The sequence below is a fragment of the Pteronotus mesoamericanus genome, unplaced genomic scaffold (genome assembly GCF_021234165.1).
Source record: "Pteronotus mesoamericanus isolate MK-2021 breed Mesoamerican mustached bat unplaced genomic scaffold, CSHL_Meso_final contig_164, whole genome shotgun sequence".
Lineage (NCBI taxonomy): Eukaryota > Metazoa > Chordata > Mammalia > Chiroptera > Mormoopidae > Pteronotus > Pteronotus mesoamericanus.
In genome coordinates this window covers 6,560,862-6,580,833 of record NW_026555065.1, presented here as the reverse complement: position 1 = coordinate 6,580,833, position 19,972 = coordinate 6,560,862, and the positions used below count along the sequence as shown (strand labels likewise).

General features: G+C 33.8%; 1 protein-coding gene across 3 annotated transcripts in view; it reads right to left on the bottom strand.

The window, feature by feature from the left end:
* The window catches only part of VPS13C (vacuolar protein sorting 13 homolog C), a 180,625-nt gene that overhangs the window by 95,763 nt on the left and 64,890 nt on the right, over nt 1-19,972 (bottom strand). For all 3 annotated transcript variants that reach the window (XM_054565332.1, XM_054565331.1, XM_054565333.1), the window contains exons 20-30: nt 19,249-19,385; nt 18,159-18,282; nt 16,666-16,783; nt 13,993-14,122; nt 13,098-13,176; nt 11,516-11,655; nt 8,154-8,307; nt 4,143-4,222; nt 2,946-3,005; nt 1,594-1,756; nt 436-552 (exon numbers count right to left, since the gene is read on the bottom strand). In XM_054565332.1, the coding sequence (XP_054421307.1) occupies nt 436-552; nt 1,594-1,756; nt 2,946-3,005; nt 4,143-4,222; nt 8,154-8,307; nt 11,516-11,655; nt 13,098-13,176; nt 13,993-14,122; nt 16,666-16,783; nt 18,159-18,282; nt 19,249-19,385 (1,302 nt within the window). The remainder of the gene's footprint in view (nt 1-435; nt 553-1,593; nt 1,757-2,945; nt 3,006-4,142; nt 4,223-8,153; nt 8,308-11,515; nt 11,656-13,097; nt 13,177-13,992; nt 14,123-16,665; nt 16,784-18,158; nt 18,283-19,248; nt 19,386-19,972) is intronic.

Below are 19,972 nucleotides of genomic sequence, written 5' to 3'. Positions count from 1 at the left end.
AAAGAATCAGAGGAAAAGCTGTATTACCTTTAGCAACTTTTGCCTAAAAGATAATAATGGGCTTACAAGTTTTATTCTTCATTTTAAGGCTATTTTGCATTTGTACCAAGATAAAGCATATTCATAGACCTTTACCTGAATTGGGACTGACACTTATCTCAGATCATCAGTAGCATCTCTACATTCACATTAGTGATACTTAACACCCCTGAGACAACCCTCATAAAGATGCACAATACCAACATATGCGGTTCAATTTGATGGTCAAAGTCTGATCAACATCTACATCCCAAAGAGTTAAGGAGGCCAATTATGTTGTAAAACAAAATTATCCAGTTTTCATAGCTCAGAGCCCTCCATTTTTATATTCTTTAGCATTAAGAAACAAAACCCACCTTATCTTTTCAACAAATTTTAATACTTTGAGAACTTTACCTTGAATCTTGATTTCAGCAATATTGTTCTTCTCTTCACAAACATTCACACAGAAAGCGTTCAACTTGGCAAACAGCCTGAAGTCAATGATGTCACTATCTTTAGAGGACACAATCACTACAAATAAAACAAAGCATTCTATCACAGTGAATTCCTAGTGATCTAAACTCTATTAAGGTTTCTTCCCTATATTAAGTGAACCACAATTCTGTTTTTAAAAAGCAAAATAAGTCAGAAATAGTTAAGAATCATATGATTTCAGTCATACATGGGATATAAGGCTGAAAGCAACAAATGAGCAAACAGAAAAAACAAACTCATAGATACATAAGACAGTATGGTGATTACCAGAGGGAAAGGGGTGAAGGGTAATAAAGGATAAAGGAAGTCAAATACATGGTGATGAAGATTCGACTTTGGGTGGTGGGCGGACAACGCAATATACAGATGGTGTATCATAGAACTGTATACTTGAAACCTGTTATATTCTTATTAACCAATGTTATCCCAATTAATTTAACAAAAATAAAATTATAAAATTCTCAAGTTCTTAAAGATTTCAAATACTTTTTTGCTTTATATACTCTGTAGAGTTTTCATTCTTAACAGTGACATTACTTTTATAATTTAAAACAAGGAAAAAATTTAAACAAAATAAGGACACTGGAACTCAGAGAAGTTTAGTAATGTGTCTATGATCACATAGTTTAAGTAGCAGCCAGGATTTGGATTGAGTTCTCTCTGATCCAATATCTAGGCTTTTGACCAATTACACACTAACCTACACCCCTGCCCTCATGTTTCTGGATCCTGGTTTCCTTACTTGTATAAGGAAGGCTATAACCTCTATGGAGCCCCTTCAGGAGCTATTAAGAAGATATGTAAAGCTTAGTGCAAATTTAGGTCTTTTCCTTGCTAAAGTCATCTCCTACCACTACCAATATAAGAACAAAGACATTTCTTAAAAACAAAAGTATTAATTTTATTTGGTTTACATATCAGGCATCCTTAAATGAATAGGTTTGAAGAAAAGAAAGAAGTGAGTAAAAGAGCCTGCAAGTGACTGAATTAGATGATCTCTTAAGATTACCCATTTAGCTCTAGAACTCTAAAACTCTTACTAACAATAAAAAAAATTTAAAAACCTGTTTTTCACACCTTTCTGCAAAGCTGAGCTTTTCTGCTTCTTTTCAGCTGAAATTTGTAGTTCCTTGGTATCACCCATCCTTTGGCCATCTGATGGAATAATGGTTGTCAGGTAATTAATAGAAGACAGAAGAGCCTGTGTTTGCAGCAACAGATTTAAAGATGAAAAAGCCACCTAGAAATGTTTAAAAGAGAAAATTACTTTTCCAGGCCAATTATACCACTAGGCTTCAAGTCAAACCCCCAAAAGGCTCCTCCCTAGCTAGGCTTGTATCACTACCGTCCACAACTTGGAAGGAAGAGATGGGAGAGGAAGATGCACAACACACTCCTTAAATTGGGATATACAGAGAGTAAATTGCACTTATATACTTCAGGGGTTCATTTAAATATCAAACTAACCTATTAACTCCATTTCCCTAGCATAATTATTATGGAGCCTATAATCTGCTCGTCATGGTCAACTCAATATTCAACATATATATGGGTTTTTGGATCTGCAATTGACTATTTATTATGATTACATAAAACAGGTAAGTTAGAATATGAAATTTCGGAAGTCAAGGAATGACTCCAAATGTGACATTCATGAGATTTAAATATGAAAATATATGTCAGTTCTCAGTCAGTAAATCTTCTAAAACCACAAAAATGGACCTATCATTGAAAAAAAACCAAAGGATATACAAAAAATTAGATTTTTTTTTAAACCAATGACTCCAGAAAGCTAAGAGAGCAACACAAATTGCTTTCCAGTATATGTGGCTTTCTAATAATAAATTTAAAAAAATTTTTTAATATTTTATACAGAAGAATTTTTCATTGCATCAAAACACTTAGGTGGATACAAAAATTATAAAAAGAAAGTTTAACAATAACAGGTTATCATATCTCTCAAAAGTGTAATCTAAATTCATCTCTTTTATTTTCTTTATAATGGAACCCACAATTCATTTTGCCTCTTCTTCCTCTACACAACTACCTTCGTATGGCCCCAGAAGTACTCAACATCTCTCCCTGTATTTCACATACTTCCTAAGCCCTGCCTCAAACAAGTTTTCTAGTTCGCTGTATTTAAAACTCTGTTCTTTGTAAATGAAAAGTTCCCTCATTTATATCATTTCCTTCTTTAGAAATAATTAGAATGTGATACAGTAAGTCAAAACAAAAGCTTTATACACTGAATCATGAAAAGAGCACAGTAGCTACCTTTTTTAAGTTTAATTTTTAAGTTTAATTTACAACTCTTACTGGTTCTTGATTACTTCATCAAATTACCCAGTCAATATTCCTTTAAGGATACTGGAAACTTCCAGACTAGGTTATTTTCAAACAGGATATATTATTTTAGTAGAATTTCTTACCTTAACTGTTTGTTCAGTTTTTTCAAAAGTAGTTTGAAAACTAGGTCCATTCTTGTCAGCCTAAAATAAAATTAACACCAAATAAGTCATTTATGATCTCTAGTTAACTTATTTATAGTGTTACAACTGTATTTTATATATATTATACATGTAATATCATTTTAGAGTTACATCCATATAATCTATCATAATAGTACAAATTTATCCTCCTCTTCAAACATATGAGAGCATGATAGCATTTCACTTCTGGAAAAAGCAGCTGGGGATCAGAATTATAAACTCTGAAGGTTGAAAGGTTTAAAATTTTTCTCGCCCATCTATCACCTAATGCTTGAATCCCTTATGAAGTCTTTGGCAAGTCTATTTTACAATATCTTCAGTGAGAGAAAACCTCATTTTCTTACAAATTCAATATTTAGAAAACTTTGATTTAGTGAGGTCTTCATATGGAATCAAAAATCAGTCTCCCCTCATAATTACTAATTGGTTCCAAGTTCTGCTCTTGGTAGTATACATGGTAAATTGGAAGTTTTACCCTATGTGAGAAGTCATTGGCTAGGACAGTTTCCTTGCCTCCCTGCTCCCATAACATTTTGTGCTCTTCTTTATTAAAGATTCATCATATTATATTTTAATTATTGTTTACCTATGTCCCTACTAGTCTTCATCTCTGTATCCCAAGTACATAACAGAATCTGACACATAAAGACATTTCAATGGGAAGTGTTCAATGATTAAACAAATCAAGTAATTTTAAATAAAGCTAAATACCATCACTTCCTTCAGCATTTCTCATATGATGAATTTGAGTCCTTTCCCAATTCTGGTAGTTCTCTACTGAAGCCAATGCAATTTGACTTTACCCCTTTTGACATAGGATACTCAGCCTTATATAACCTACATTTACAATGAATGTAGGTAGGTGAATATGGTCTAGAAGTCAGAAGTACGTCTACTAAAACCCAGGCTTCCATCTTTGGGGACAAGATCTTTCGTGACTTTGTGAAAATCCTACTATACTTTGGTACTTAAGTGAAAAAGAAAGAAGGTATAGGAATGAAAGAGAAACAGTAGATATCCCTATGATTAAAATCTATGGTATACACCCAGAGCTTTTAGTAATCTATTGTCATCTTTTTTCTTTCAGAGGACAGCTTGAAATATATAATAAATACATAAACACTCTATGGCCCATACCTTAATATACTCCACTTTTAAAAGATCTAATCCAGGTTTGTCAGAAGAGCTAATCAAGTGAAGGGGCTTTTTTCTGGATCCTAGAATTAAGAAAAAGAAGAACTGTTTCAAATAAATTGCTCTTTTTTTAGGTTTAAAATTTTCTAGATGTCTTATGACTTGTGATAGTGAACACACAATACAGTGTGCGGATAATGTACTGTGGAATTGAACACCTGAAATCTATTTAATTTTGTTAACCAGGGAGAACCAAATAAATTCAATAAAAAGAAAAAAACTAATAATTTTAAAAAAATATATTAAAGAATACATTTTTTCCGACACAATTTTTTAATTGATTTATTACGTCCTAATTTAGAAAGATTCATATTAGAAAGGCACGTGATTTATCAGCTGCCTAACCTAAATGATTGATGGGAAATAGCTGTTTGCAGAATATTGGAAATATAAGATCAAGAGGTCCTTTCATGGGTTTCCTCCAACCCCTGCCCACCCAGTACATGGATACAGCCCATCCAGAGCAGGACTCCCCGAAAGAATCCACTCTGCACTCTTCCAACTAGAGAATATGAAGCACTGAGCAAGGCTTCAAAAGACTACCTGCACTTATTTTCATAATTATTAAATGCTAGGGTCACCACTGGTGAGGACAAAAACCAATCCAAATCCTTACCCTACCTCTGTCATCCAACTAACATGCATATTTATTTTACATGTATATTAAAAAGTAATCAAAACTTCTCTAGGTATTTTAAGGCCATATATGCATTTGTAATGTGTAAGAATCAGGATATGTGAATTCTAGTTCATCTCCTTTATCAAAAGCTATGTAACTTCAGTTTTCTCAACTATATAACTAGGAGGTTGAACTAGAATATATGTAATATCCTGTGGGGAAAGGTCATCAAGGAACATGTATAAAGGACTCATGGACAAAGACAATGTTGGGGCAGGGGAGAGTAATGGGGGGGAAATGGGGACAACTGTAACTGAACAACTACAAAAAAATAAAGTTCTTTGAACAAATATTTCATTCGTATTATAAAATAATAATTTTTCTTTGTTTAGACCAAGAGAAGGCCTATATAGAAAAAGATTTTTTAGGGGAATGGAATTGTTAAATTTCTTTGAATTTAAAAATAATCGGTACTAGCAGATGTCTTCTACATCCTTAAGTAGATGTACCAAGGAACTGCCTCGAGAAGCTGTTTAAGGATTAGTGATTTATCCACCATTTAATCCATCTTTTATTATTTGTAGTTAACTCTTGTTCTGAGACATCTCTTTCATCTGAAGTAACTTTCTCTAAAATAAAAAATAGCCTAGCAAATTTATTCAATATTTGTATTTGTTTCCCTTAAAAGAGTAATATAAACCCTATCTTAACACAGTGCTTACAGAAACTAATATGTAAGATATTTTTCCACTAAACTGAGATGTATTTTAGATTCAACTCTTTATATATATATATGTGTATATATATATATATATTTTAGTGATTATGTTATTACAGTTGTCCCATTTTTTTCTCTTTATACCCCCACCCCCATGTCTTAGTTCATGTCTGTAGGTCGTACATACAGGTTCTTTGGCTTCTCCATTTCCTATACTATTCTTAACCGCTCCCTATTTTGTACCTACTATTTATGCTTATTCCCAGTACCTTTTCCCCCATTCTCCCCCCGCCCCGACCTCTGATCTCCATTTCTGTGATTCTGTTCTTGTTCTAGTTGTGTGCTTTGTTTTTTGAGGGTTCAATTTTTGATACTTGTAAGTTTGTTGTCATTTTATTGTTCATAGTTTTTTACCTTCTTCTTTTTCTTAATAAGTCCCTTTAACATTTCATATAGTAAGGGCTTGGAGATGATGAACTCCTTTAACTTGACCTTATCTGGGAAGCACTTTATCTGCCCTTTCATTTCAAAAGATAGCTTTGCTGGATGGAGTAATCTTGGATGTAGGTCCTTGTCTTTCAAGACTTCAAATACTTCTTGCCAGCCCCTTCCTGCCTGCAAGGTTTCTTTTGAGAAATCAGCTGACAGTCTTATGGGAACTCCTTTGTAGGTAACTGTCTCCTTTTCCCTTGCTGCTTTTACGACTCTCTCCTTATCTTTAATCTTGGGTAATACAATTATGATGTGCCTTGGTGTGTGCTTCCTTGAGTCCAATTTCTTTGGGACTCTCTGAGCTTCCTGGATCTCCTGGAAGTCTATTTCCTTGGCAAGGTTGGGGAAGTTTTCCTTCACTATTTTTTCAAGTAAGTTTTCAATTTCTTGCTCTTCCTCTTCTCCTTCTGGCATCCCTATAATTCATATATTGGGACATTTAAAGTTGTCCCAGAGGTTCCTCAGCCTCTCATCATTATTTTTCAATTCTTGTTTCTTCATTCTGTTCCAGTTGGATGTTTCTTTCTTCCTTCTGTTCCAAATTGTTGATTTGAGTCCCGGTTTCCTTCCCTTCACTGTCGGTTTTCTGTATATTTTCCTTTATTTCTCTTTGTATAGCCTTCATTTCTTCCTTCATTTTGTGACCAAATTCAATCATATCTGCAAGCATCCTGATTACCAGTGGTTTGAACTCTGCATCTAATAGGCTGGCTATCTCTTCATCGCTTAGTTATTTTTCTGGAGTTTTGATCTGTTCTGTCATTTGAGTGGTATTTCTTTGTCTTGGCATGCCTGTTTTGTTGGAAGGGGCAGAGCCTTAGGTATCCGCCAGGGCAGGGCAACCTAGGTTGCTGTGATGTGACACTGTATGTGGGGGTGGGGCCCAAGAGGGAACAATGCCACTTTTTCGGCTCTCCACTGGCTCTCAGTCACTGCCCCCGCTACCCACAAGCAAATTGGGCTCTTCCAGTGCTGATTGCCAGGTGGGTGGGTCTCTCCAACAAACTCTCCTGTGAGGCTGGGAGTTTCTCCTGCTGCCATACCCCCAACAGGTTTTTACAGCAAGAGGTTTGAGACTTTCTCTTCCCGCACTGGAACCCTGGGCTGCGCAGTCTGTTTCGCTCCCCAGCTGTTTCTCCTAGTTTAAGCATACAAATGTGGGACTGCCCGGTCTGCCAGCAGCAGCCTCACTGGGTCCTCCAGCTGCGGCCTCGCTACATGTCCGCTCCTCCCCAGCTGCCCGTCTCTGCTCCTCCTACCCGTCTGGATGAATGCTTCTTCTTTAACTCCTTGATTATCAGACTTCCATACAGTTCAATTTTCTGGCAGTTCTGGTTATCTTATGTTTTTAAATTTGCTGTTGTCCTCCTTTTGATTGTGCAAGGAGGCAAAGTGTATCTACCTACACCTTCACCTTGGCCAGAAGTCCACATTAGTTTCAACTATTTTTGAAAAAATTTAAAATAGGTCTTTTATTTGACTAAAATATTAAGTAAATATTAGGTCATTTTAATTAATGTGGATTAACCCATTCTTTCATTCCTTATATATTTCATGAGCAAATAAGATGTACGCATATACTAAAATAAACTATAAGCAATTCTGAAAGAATGAATTTTATGTCCCACCATTTTTATAACCAGGTGCTGCTTCTTATATATGAACCCTAATCAACAGAAAGAACAGGACTTCAATATTACAAGCCCAGATATAAATTATAGGTTTTCCCATTCAAAAGATGCATAACCTTAAGTAAGCCACTTAATCTCTTGTTATTTAACCATTCTTTGCAAAATGGCATTTATATGGACTCTCTGAACATAGTAGTTAAGAATATAGACCCAAGGGCCAGATTTCAAGGGTTCAGCCGTTAGCTAGGATGAATGACCTTAGATGAATTATACAAAAAACATTTGCCTTACTTTCCTCATATGGAACCTAGAGACAGTAATACTGGCTTTCTCATAGCATTGTTATAAGGATTAAATGTGTTATTATTTGAAAAATGCTTAGAACAGTGATACCTATTACTTATTATAAACATTATATAAATGAAAGTATTCAGACACTCAAAAGTGGTTTTATACTTATTATTAGTTATCATTCCCATTTTTATGGCTACTACCTTGAATTTCATGGTAATCCAAGCTGATTTTCTTTAGGTAAGATACTGCAGTTAAATCAAATGTTCTCACTGTAGCCTCTGTTCCTAGTTGAGTAACACTAAATACTAGAATTGTATCTTCTTCTTTCTGTTGTTTGCTCAATTCCAAAATCACCTAAAAGAATCAGGATAGCCAATGAAAGGTTAAATAGTTTGAATCATACTGAAAAATATAAAAACAAAATTCATCATCATACACATCATCATGAGAATAGTAGGAATTCTGCTCACACTTGTCCACTGTGATTCTTATTTACTATGACTGGAAATTACCACATTAAATTCTATTATTGAGAATATAACCATATCTATGTAAAAATCATGATAAAATTTTGTATCCATTATTGATTTATATTTGTAAATTTAATAAAAATAGAATGTATGGATTCTTAACATGATTTTCTTAAACCTGTATCTCAAAAAAGAAATCATGTTTGGTGATAGAAGAAACATTCCCATTAAAGTAAAAAGCAACATTAAGGATGTTCACTATTATAGTACTATTCAAATTTATTCTGGAAATGACAGCCAGTATATTTAGCAGGTGAAAAACAAGACACGTATGTGGCAATTTTTAAAACATGCAAGTTCTTTAACACTCCATCAAGAGATGGAAGTCTCTGTTCCTTTACATTTGGGTGATTCAGTTGGTTGGAGTGTCGTCCTGTACACCAAAAAGTGGCAGGTTCGATCCCCAGTCAATGCACATACCTAGGTTCCAGGTTCAAGCCCCGCTTGGTGCATGTATGGGAAACAACCAATTGATGTTTCTCTCTCACATCAATGCTTTTCTCTTTCTTTCTTACACTCTCTCTCTTTCTTTCTTAAACTCTCTCTCTCTCACTCTCTCACCCTCTCTTGTAAAAAAATATCCTCGGGTGAAGATTAAATATGGACAGGTTTGTTATTTCTCTTAATAAACAGAGTACAGAGGAAGTAATACTATAATGACTTCCAATGTCAAAAAAGGCTATGAAACTTCCACCTGGGAATGCTCACTCTGAGGGTAGCTAGTTCCCACACAAAAAGTTCAATCACCCTGAAACTACCATGCTCAGGGGACAATGAGTAGGTATTTCAGTCAGCAGTCCTAGCTGAGCTCCTAGCCAATAGCCAGTATCAACTGCTAACTTCATGAGTGAGCCACCTCTGAGCCCCTCTGATATTTCAAGTCATTACAGCATTCAGTCAAATCTTACTATTAGCATGTGAAAGACTATATGCAAAAATTACTAAGCTGCACTGTTCTAGAATTCCTAACTCATGAAACTAAGCAAAATAAAATAGCTGTTCTGAGCCACTACATTTTGGGGTAGCAACAGTAACCGTGAGGCAGTAAGAGTAGCTGGAATAATATAAATGCTGAAAGATAACAAAAATTAATATTGTTAGCAGTGATAAAATTAACTTAAAAAAAACCAGAAGGAATGAAAACTGAAAAACAGAAACTGTAGCACAGTAAAGTATTCAATAAAGAACTGATACACAAAAATAAACTTGATATATATCGATGTTTTAAATGAAAGCATTAAAATCAAAAACTATAAAATCATCCGTAAATATTTTTGCAATGGAGAATAATTTTCTAAACATACATTATAACTAGGATATAAAGACAAGATTTGATAAATTTTACTACAGAAACATCTAAAACTTCAAAATGGCAAAAAAGCCAAACTGGAAAAAATATTTCAAAGAGTATTATCATGACTTTTTCTTAAAGGGTTCTGATTATTTATCTCTTTAATTCATTCATTCAACATTCAGTAAAATATTAATTGGGCATTATCTACTATGTATGAGGCTGCGCCAGCCACTAAAGACATAGAAATGACCAGGATAGACAAGGTCCTTGCCTAGGAAGAGTAGAGGAAAATAAAGGCTGCTATCTTGTGTTGGGTGGGTCAGTCCTTCCCAAAAAGATGGCACTTCAGTAAATACCATATTTTGTCGTGTATGACAAACTGTCATGTAAAATGCACACCCACGTTTTTGGCCCAAACTTTCAGGAAAAAAAATCTTTCATTTTAATTTTTTATTTCAATATTTATTTATATTTAGAAACAAAACCAATTACTGTATTCCAGGGTATTATTTTACACATGGATATTGTTATTCCTTTCTAGAGTTATATTTTTTTAACACATAAGCATAAATAAAAGAATTAAAAACATTTATATAGATATGGAATTAGTACTACCAATGTTTAATGTGCATCCTTATTCTCCTCTCAAAAATTTGGGCAAAAAAGTGTGCATTAAACATGGCAAAGTACACTATCTAAAAGAAATAAAGAATCAAGTCACACAGGAAGAGTATTCCAGGCAAAGGAAACAGCAAAAGCAAAGAATATGCTTTGGTATATTTAAGGGAGAACAAAAGGCAAGGGTGAGAAATGTGAGGCAATAACTTTGCTTACTGCTGTAGCTCCGGTATCTAAAATGGTGCCTGGCACATGATGGCACTTGATAAATATTTACCAAAAGAATGAATGTAACAGAGCTGGAGTAGAGTGAGCACAAGAAGAATTGAAGATGAAGTTAAAGAAGCCAAATGAAAGGCCTTGTAGCCTATAGGAAAGACTTAGCCCTCTACTCTGAGTGAGCTGGGAAGCCAATGATGGCTTTGAGCGGAGCAATGACATCATCTGAACTTCACTTTAAAAGGATTACTCTGGCTGCTATATGGAGACCAGAATTAAGAGGCTACTGAAATAGTTTAAGCAAGATATGATGTTGACTTGGACAGGGCAGTAGCAGTGGAAAAGAAGAGCAATCATTTGAATGTATTTTAAAGTTAGAGTCAAGGGATTTTCTGGTATTTTGGATAGGAATATAAGAGAAAAAGAGAAGTCTAATAATGCTAAAGGTACAGAACATCTCTTTCTTTAAATCAATAGCAATAATAATTAGATTTGTATATACAATTAAAATATGGTATTTTTGGCCCTGGCTGGTGTGGCTCAGTGGATTGAGCACCAGACTACCAACCAAAGGGCTGCTGGTTCAATTCCCAGTCAGGGTACATGCCTGGGTTGTGGGCCAGGTGCCCAGTAGGGGGCGCATGGGAGGCAACCACACACTGATGTTTCCCTCTCTCCTGTCCCCTCTCTCTAAAATAAATAAATAAAACCTTTTTTTAAGAAAATCTAGTATTTTTGACATATTTTAGGAAATAATCTCACAATAGAATATAAGGCAGTCAATAAGAAACACTGAGGAAGATAGAATACCACACTCTGTATGTATTTTATGTTTGAAATAGTTTACAAGGATAGCGAAAACAAGAATATATTTGTTTAAAGACAAAATAAATATGCATACCTCTTTAATTTCAAACTTCAGTAGAAGGTTAATGAGTTCCTCATTTGGGACCTCAGCAACTTTTTTTCGTTCTATCCCTTTTATACTTTTACCATTCTGTGTGTCTCCCTCTTCGGCATCAAAATACTCATCATCAGAATCTAAAGAAAGAAGACATTCATTTGACGTGAGAGAATGTGCACTGAAAGCTGCATAAAAACACTCAAATCTCTCAGAAATAAAATTCATTCATTAGATATAATATTCGTATTCAGAATCAGAATATATTGGATCTGCTAAATCGTCTATTTAGTTTTTTTTCATAAAAGACACCTATTTCATTTTTACCAATAACTTCACTGATCTGAATATTCTGAGTATGTCAGCTATCTCGTGCTGTTTGTTTATAGTGCACAAAGTCGAGGGGTGCTGCCAAACATCTCCCAATGTATAAGACAGCCCACAGCAAAGCATTATCTGGCCAAAATGCCAATAGTACCAAGAAACTTCACAAACCACTTTGACACGTTCAGTCAACCATAACACCTTTTCCATATATTGCACAAATCTTTTTTCGCATTTCAGTTGCATTTTGACCTTTCTTGAAATAGTAAAGCATAATATGCTGAAAATGTTGTGTTTTCTTCCATCTTCAATATTAAAATGGCTACACAAAAATTCACCAATTGTGTTAAGTTTTTTTTTAATATACACTGATAGGACAGCTGTCACACTACAATCTAACAAAATTGTTTCAAATGAGGTGAAGACAACTAAGCACTACTAGGGCATTGCACAGAAAAAACTAAAAGAACTTTCTGGCCAGCCCAATGGTTTCAATGTTTTTTTAAGTCTCACAAAGCAACTCAACCAGGCAAGTGATTAGCATAAATAAAATCAAACTGCCCTATGTTTTTCAGTTTAGTTCATTCATTCAACATTCAATAAAATATTTACTGGGTTGTCATCTGTCATGTATCAGTCTATACCAGCCACTAAGGACACCAGTGTGACAAGGACAGATATGACCTTTGTCCTCTTGAAACTTATATTCCAGTTCAAAATTAAAATCAGTTAGGCCAGAACTAGAGAAAAGACTCAGGCAGTAATTGGAGCAGGGGGGAAAAAAAGTTGTTTATTTAAAATCGTAAGCACTGTCATTCAAAAAAATCCTTTTAATTAAATGAAAGAAATTTGGGCTTAAAGGAAAAAGTGACTCAAAGTCACACTGTTGGTTAGTAGTGCAACTAGAACTAAAAGCAGTAAATTTACTATAAACACTTTCAAAATTCCCTTATTCTCTGAAAATTTTACCTCAACATACTAATTTTTTTTAACCTCATCTGAAGACATGCATTCATTGAATTTAGAGAGAGAGGAAGGGAGAAAGAAAGAGAGGGAGAGAGAACCATCAATTGGTTGCCTCTTATGCACACCCCGACAACCAGGGATTAAACCCACAACCAAGGTATGTGTCCTGACAGGGGATTGACCCACAACCTTTCGGTGCTTAGAATGATGCTCCACCCAGCTGAGCCACAAGCCAGGGCTCTACATACTAATTTATAGGCTTGGTTTAATATGAACATATTACTTTCCTTACCTGATTCCACTACATCTACCAACAGTGATGTACCAAGTAGGTCTTTTGTCCTATCTGAAATAACAGGAATTGAGGATACCTAGAAAATAATACAAAAAATTTTAACATACTAATTTAGCAGGATTAAATAAACTTAAACAACACAAACATTGAAAAAGTAACAGAGGTCAAGAGAGAGATGGAAAGACATATACACAAACAATATACCACTCTTCCATCAAAGTACATTATGCAATCAACTAAATAATGGTTGACTGGAGTTAACTATTAAGACTACTCTACCTGCTGTTATTAGGACAAAACAATGTAAAACTCTTAAGAGATGAGTCTATTTATCATTCTGTGCCATTTAGTTACTATCTATTACAATATAAACTGCATCTTTATTACAGGTTCCTGGAAAATTGAACAACAATTTGGTTGACTCTCACAAATTTCATTTCAAAGTGTGAAAATCCAACATTTATTTTAGGTTGTAAAGCTCAATTACAATTAATGATCTAAAAATTTTAAGTCTAACATATAAGTAAATTTTATACCAATCATCTTATTTTACAACATTATGAAGATTTCTATATCTAGTTTTATTCAAAATACATTTCATAATTTTTAAAGACATTTTCCCTTTCGTTTGTTTAGTTTTGTTCCTTTGACTCCCTAAAACTGACTTTCTACCACCTCTCTAAAACAGTAGTGAAAACAGACTACAATCATTCTTTATTCAATGTCATATGCAGTTCTATATAGAATCAACAAAATTAAACCTCAAAAGTGCACCAAAAAAATAAAACAGACCCTAAAAATATTGGAAAATAAAACAGTTCAGAGAGAGCTAACAAAACTCATCCTGAATACAAATGTAAAGAGATTCAGCATTTTCATTATAGCTATTTACCTGTCTTTCAGGAGACTGCACAGATGATTTCTGTGGCAAGGGTATACTGTCAATCAAACATAGTACATCTTTCATCCTCCGGTCAGAAATTCTCACATGCATCAAAGGAAGCCCTCCTGATACTTTAAATCTAAAAATATAATTCAATAAGGTTTTTAAGGTCCAGTTCCTCTATATTAGTGAAGGGGAAGAGATTAAAAAAGAGACTACATGTTGGTGTCCAATTTACTTTGGACATAATCTGATGACATTAATGTTTCATTTAGTCCATACTGTCAGGGAATAGGAAGTTCTATGTAAGCCAAGTTTCCAGATAACTTAAATGCATCCTCCTTAAGTAGCCAATCCTTCTTAACTAATATGTATGAAAATATTTTTAAACACAATGGTCTCCTTTTTAAAACCTAAAACACTATATACTTCAACATTTCAGTTATCAGAGATTTCTCATTATGAACATCAAAAAATATCTGCCCCATAACTCTTTATCCCCTTGCCTTGCTTTATTTCCTGTTATAACACTTACTAGCATTTGACATATAATGTGTATACTTGTTTATGTCTACGCTGGTTAAAATTTAAACTTCATCGAGTACATCCATTTTGCTCACAGCTGAATCATGATCCTGCTTTCATCAGTTGCTTACTTTTCGGCAGCTACTTCTCTTCTGCTTCCCTATTCAACCTAACTGCCTAGGTTTGTTTGTCTCAATAGCTTTGTGGCAGCTGTTCACTGCTCATAAAACTTATAGGTTGTTGTTTATCTTTGACTTCCTAACTAAGCTGCGAACAGCTTGAGCTGACAGATGCCCAACCGCTAACTGAAGAATGATTTTCCTGTACAATGCACAAATCACTAATGTTCACAGAGCTGAATCAGCTGCTCCTACCTCAAGAGACTGAACTTTCTGCAAAGTACTCTGTAAACTGAAAAGCACTATAAAAATATAAAATGCTTATTATTTCTGAAATATTACATAAAACTAAAAGTATCACAAATAGAGGGACTGGATTAATCCTCCCATCTAAAATAGCTAGAAAACTGAACAAAATATATCAAACAATGATTTCAAAGAGACTGAACGTCAGTCAAAAAAGGACAGCTGAAAAATGGGATACATATGAGGGGAAGTCCTACAACTACCCCATCTTATTGACTACGGAGATTCAAAATGTATAGGGTACAGTGAAGCAATACAGGGAAAATTTACAGCACTAAATCCTTTATATTAGGAGAGAAGGTCTCAAATTAATGGTCTCAGCTTCTGTCTTAGGAAACTAAGGAAAGAAAACTAAGGAAAGGAAAGAAAATGAAACCAAAAGAAACAGGAAAAAAAATCAGTAAGAAATGTGAGAATAGAAATCAATGAAATAAAAAACAGAAACACAATAGAGAAGACAACTGAAACCAAAAGCTGTTTCCTTCAGAAGATCAAAAAAACTGATAAACCTCTAGCTAAGCTAAGCAGGAAAAAATAGGAAAGGTACAAATTACTAATATCAGGAGTGAGAGAGAGCATCACTACACATTCTACATGTATTAATACAGTAATACAGAAATATTAGAAACATTTTTATGATAATAAACTCAACAATTCCTTCCTTGAACAGCAAACAACCAAAGATCAGTAAAACAAACAGATAATCAAAATATATCTATATTTATGAAATAAACTGAATTTTTAGTTAAAATCCTCTCCTCAAAAAAGAATATTCCAGGCCCAGATGGCTTCACTGGAAGAAATATCAATTCTTCCACAAAACTCATTCCATGAGGCCAACATTATCCTGATACTCTGATGCCAAAAAAGGAAATAAAAGTCCAGAACAATATCCCTAATAACAAGTAAACCATCACAACACAATTTTAGCAAACCAATTTCAACAATATTTTAAGAGAATGACACATCATTACCAAATGAGATTTATCCAGTATTGTGAGGTTCATTTAACATCCATCTGATAATGAACTAATGATACACACAACAATGAATCTCAAATTAATTATGCTAAATGAAAGAAACCAAACTGTATGATTCTATATATATAAAATTCTAGACAATTTTAACAAATCTATAGTGTCAGAAAGCAGATCAATGTTGTTCCGGGATTGAAGGGAGAGAAGTTGGCAGGCAGGGAAGGGAAGGAGGAAATACAAAAGGGCACAAGGACTTTTGGGGATAATGATTATGCTCATTATCTTGATTGTGGTGATAGTTTCATAGATATATAAATATGTCAAAACCTACTAAACTGTTCACTTTCAATAGATGCAGCTTACTGTATGTCAATACTTCAATAAGGCTCTTCTTAAGAAGACAGCATACTATTTCATGATTATCTACTTAAATTCCAAATTTAGTTTCTACTTTTCATTCTCTTATTCTCAAAATTTTTTATGGTTTCATAATAAAAAAAACTTCTAATTTTTGAAGATTTTATTTCATCGATATTGGACCTTGGACTCAATCCATTCGAAAGCAGGGGTAACCAACTTTTACAGAATGTAAAGAGAGTTAACATATAAATCAAATACACATTTTATTAAAAATATAAAATAACCGTTTCTTTCTGTTCTTCATAAATCTAGCCTTTCTTTTTTAAAATCCAGACACTGAGACAGATATATTTCATCTTATTGATTTTATAATATAAAGGACATGTATACCTTACCTGGCCATTCTAATGTCTTTTTCTACCATTGCCTTGGCCACCTCTACATGAATATCCATAGGTTGCAAAATATGCATAGTTGATGGATGCTGAAATCGACACTTTTTCCAGTTTTCCTCTTTAAAAAATTTTAAAATTAATGATTTTTTAATTAAATAATTATTTTTAGATCACCAAATATTCTGTGAGAAAATATTCTAACTTATTAAAAAAGTTCATAAACATAGTCAAGGATTGTCAACTTTTATTTCTTTTAGCATATATGTTAAATAACCTATATTTTTTAAATGCAGATTGACAGGAGTTAAAGACTGTGATATAAAAATAATTCAAATATTTATCTGAAGAATGTTTTATTACATTTTTCATTTTAAAGCCAACAGGAAAAGCTCAGAAATTTACTGCCTTGATTACAAAATTAAGAGATCAGAGTGGCTGCTGCAGTGAAAAATCAGAAAAAAATGGGAAAAAATAACAGGAATAAAAGAGGCTTCTGCAATTCCTAAGTGCAGTTACACTAGTTTAGCACACAATTCTAATGAAAAACTAAGTTTTACCAAGAAAGTTTTCAGGACAAAAACGTGTAGAAGAAAATTACTTTTCTTAAAATAGGAAGGCCCCCCAAAACAGACCTTTCCAATGACTATCAGGATCCAACACATAATCTTAACTGATGGCAATGACTGAACATCTTGTATCACTTATAATTCCAGCAATCATTTTTAAGTATATACAACAGAAAGGGCAATTTTAATGGTCTGTGTAGGTTCTTCCCTTTAAGGAATTAAAAGGCTCCTAATATACAAAAACTAAGTAGAGCATTATATATTACATTTTAATAAATCTCATTATTCATGCTAGAAATATATATTCTACAAACGAAAATTGTCCTTTCCATCAATGACCCACTACAAAGTGATATGCTTAAGCATCCTTAGCAAATATGCATTGCTTCTAGAAACTAAAGAAGTATAGAGAACTAGCAATCTTAACTTAAGCAATAGAAAACACCAAAGCTTTTAGAAAATAAATTAATTACCTTTAGGTTTTAAGACTATAACTATAGTTTGCAGAAATAAAGACTAGGCTAATACAGTGAAATATTTAAAAACAAAGGCAGCTAGGGAAGAAAACATTAAGACATCCCACACTGGGACAGAGGAACTGAACCAATTATAACATCCATTCTGTGTTCTGGGCAATTTCACAGTCACATTACACACACATACACACACACACACACACAAAGCAATGACTATGCTTAGATTAAAGGGTACTAAATACTATACCCTAAGAAGAATAGCTAAATTTTTAATCTCTATTTTTAACTGTGACAAGGATTTGTACCAATGGGCTCCTGTTTGATTTTCTTAAGAAATCAACAGAGTAGGTGTTCAAAATGTCACCAGAGCTGATACACATGCACACACACATACATTTACCAAAGCTACTCAACATAATTTCAAGATCCTAAAAACTCAGCCACATATTACCTGCTCTTGCAAAGAGTAGTTGCACACTTTTTATTTCAACATCAAACTTGTCATATGCTTTATCCATTATTTCCTCCAGAGATGAATTAGTAGTCTTCTGCAAACTTTGATCTTTACTGTTAAGCTAAAATGGAAGGGAAAACCTCAATATTTTTAACAGAAAAGTATATAAATCAACAACATATTTCAGCTGTGTTTTCTTAAAACCTAACTAAAATGAAAACATTACCCTTAATAAATTCACATTTTGCTTAGTTTTGATAATTATTTGCAAATATTTTATTAGAAATGTAATATTTCAGCATACATCACTCCTATGTTTAATAGGAGTAATATGTCACTTAGCACATCTGCACTAATAGTCAGTTACACAGCTGTTTATCTCAAATAACCTGTCTACACATGCAACTCTTCTTGGCTTTCAGGAGTTATTGCCACTTATGACTCAGCTCCCTTACTACCTATCATAAATTCTTCAGGATGAAATAGCAGGTTTTATTCCTTCTTCTCCCAAGTACATGCCTAGAATAACTAAGTCCATCAGAATTCAGCTCCAACCTTTACTTCCTTTTCCATCTTCCAAAGAAGCAAGGTTTAATTCAGGACTCTATTTTTTTAAATCTCAACTTTTCCCCAGAGGCGTGGATTTCTATGAGGTCCAATACATAAACAAAACCTTAAGATCTCTTACTCTTATCTAGTTGCTGACAGTAGTTTAACAAACATATATTCATATGTGTATCATTTCCTATTGTCAAAATATAAAAATTAACAAATAACACTCTGAAACTAAACTCTGGAATCCTAGGAGTGCTTGAAAACTATGAGTGCTTCTTTCCAATTACAGAAAGACAACAATAATCCACTTCTTAAGGTCAAATCATCTATCATTACAAAAAATTTGGGGATTTTCTTTTGTTTTTTAATAGCCATACAGTATAAATAAAATAATCAATCTAAGTTAGGCTTGACAAAACAAGAAGAAATAAGTCTAAGTTTAAGTAAATCTGAAGGAAAAATAAACAAACTATCCCACAGCTAGGTACCAAGATGACCAAAAATGGGCAGACAGAAATGTATATATACCAACCTGAAATGTACCAAAATCTAAAATGAGAAGATCTGACTTTTTATGGTAGAAGCCCGTCTGTGGAACTATTAGATAAGAAGGCTTCAGATTTATTTTTAAATCGAGGACTTTTCTAGTTTCAATAATATGTGTAAGTCCTAAAAAAAAAAAATCAGAAGGTCAAGTGGAAATATGTAATCACATTACCAACAATAAAAACAGCAATTGAAAATAATTATGAAGGATACTTCTCACAGATTACATTTTCAATTCTGCATGCAAAGTGAATTTGTATACGGTCTATGGGAACCAATCATATCTTCACACAGTACAGTAAACGCAGCATAGCTAGTACTTTATCCCGAGGCAGAATAATTCATTATTTCTTTAGTTTAGAAAGCAGCTTCAGTTCAGAGGCAATGTTGTACAAAGGTATGTATCTTTTGTGTGTATTCACAGCTTCTTAAGAACTGAGACAGAGGGGCAACTTCCACCTCAAGTTCATTCTTAGGTGCACATTCTTAAAGGTAATGGCAGAGAGAATCACCTGTGCCCCATATTATTCTCTTTCTCAGCCAGTCCAACTGGTAAGCCATGACTTTGGGTAAGCCATGTACCCACAGTGCAATTCCATAGTATAATATAGCTTGCAATTAAAACAAAGAAAAAAGCAACCTATACTGTTTTCAATACAATATTTACATTCAAATATACAAAAATTTGAGCATTTAGTTGATGCTCAGGC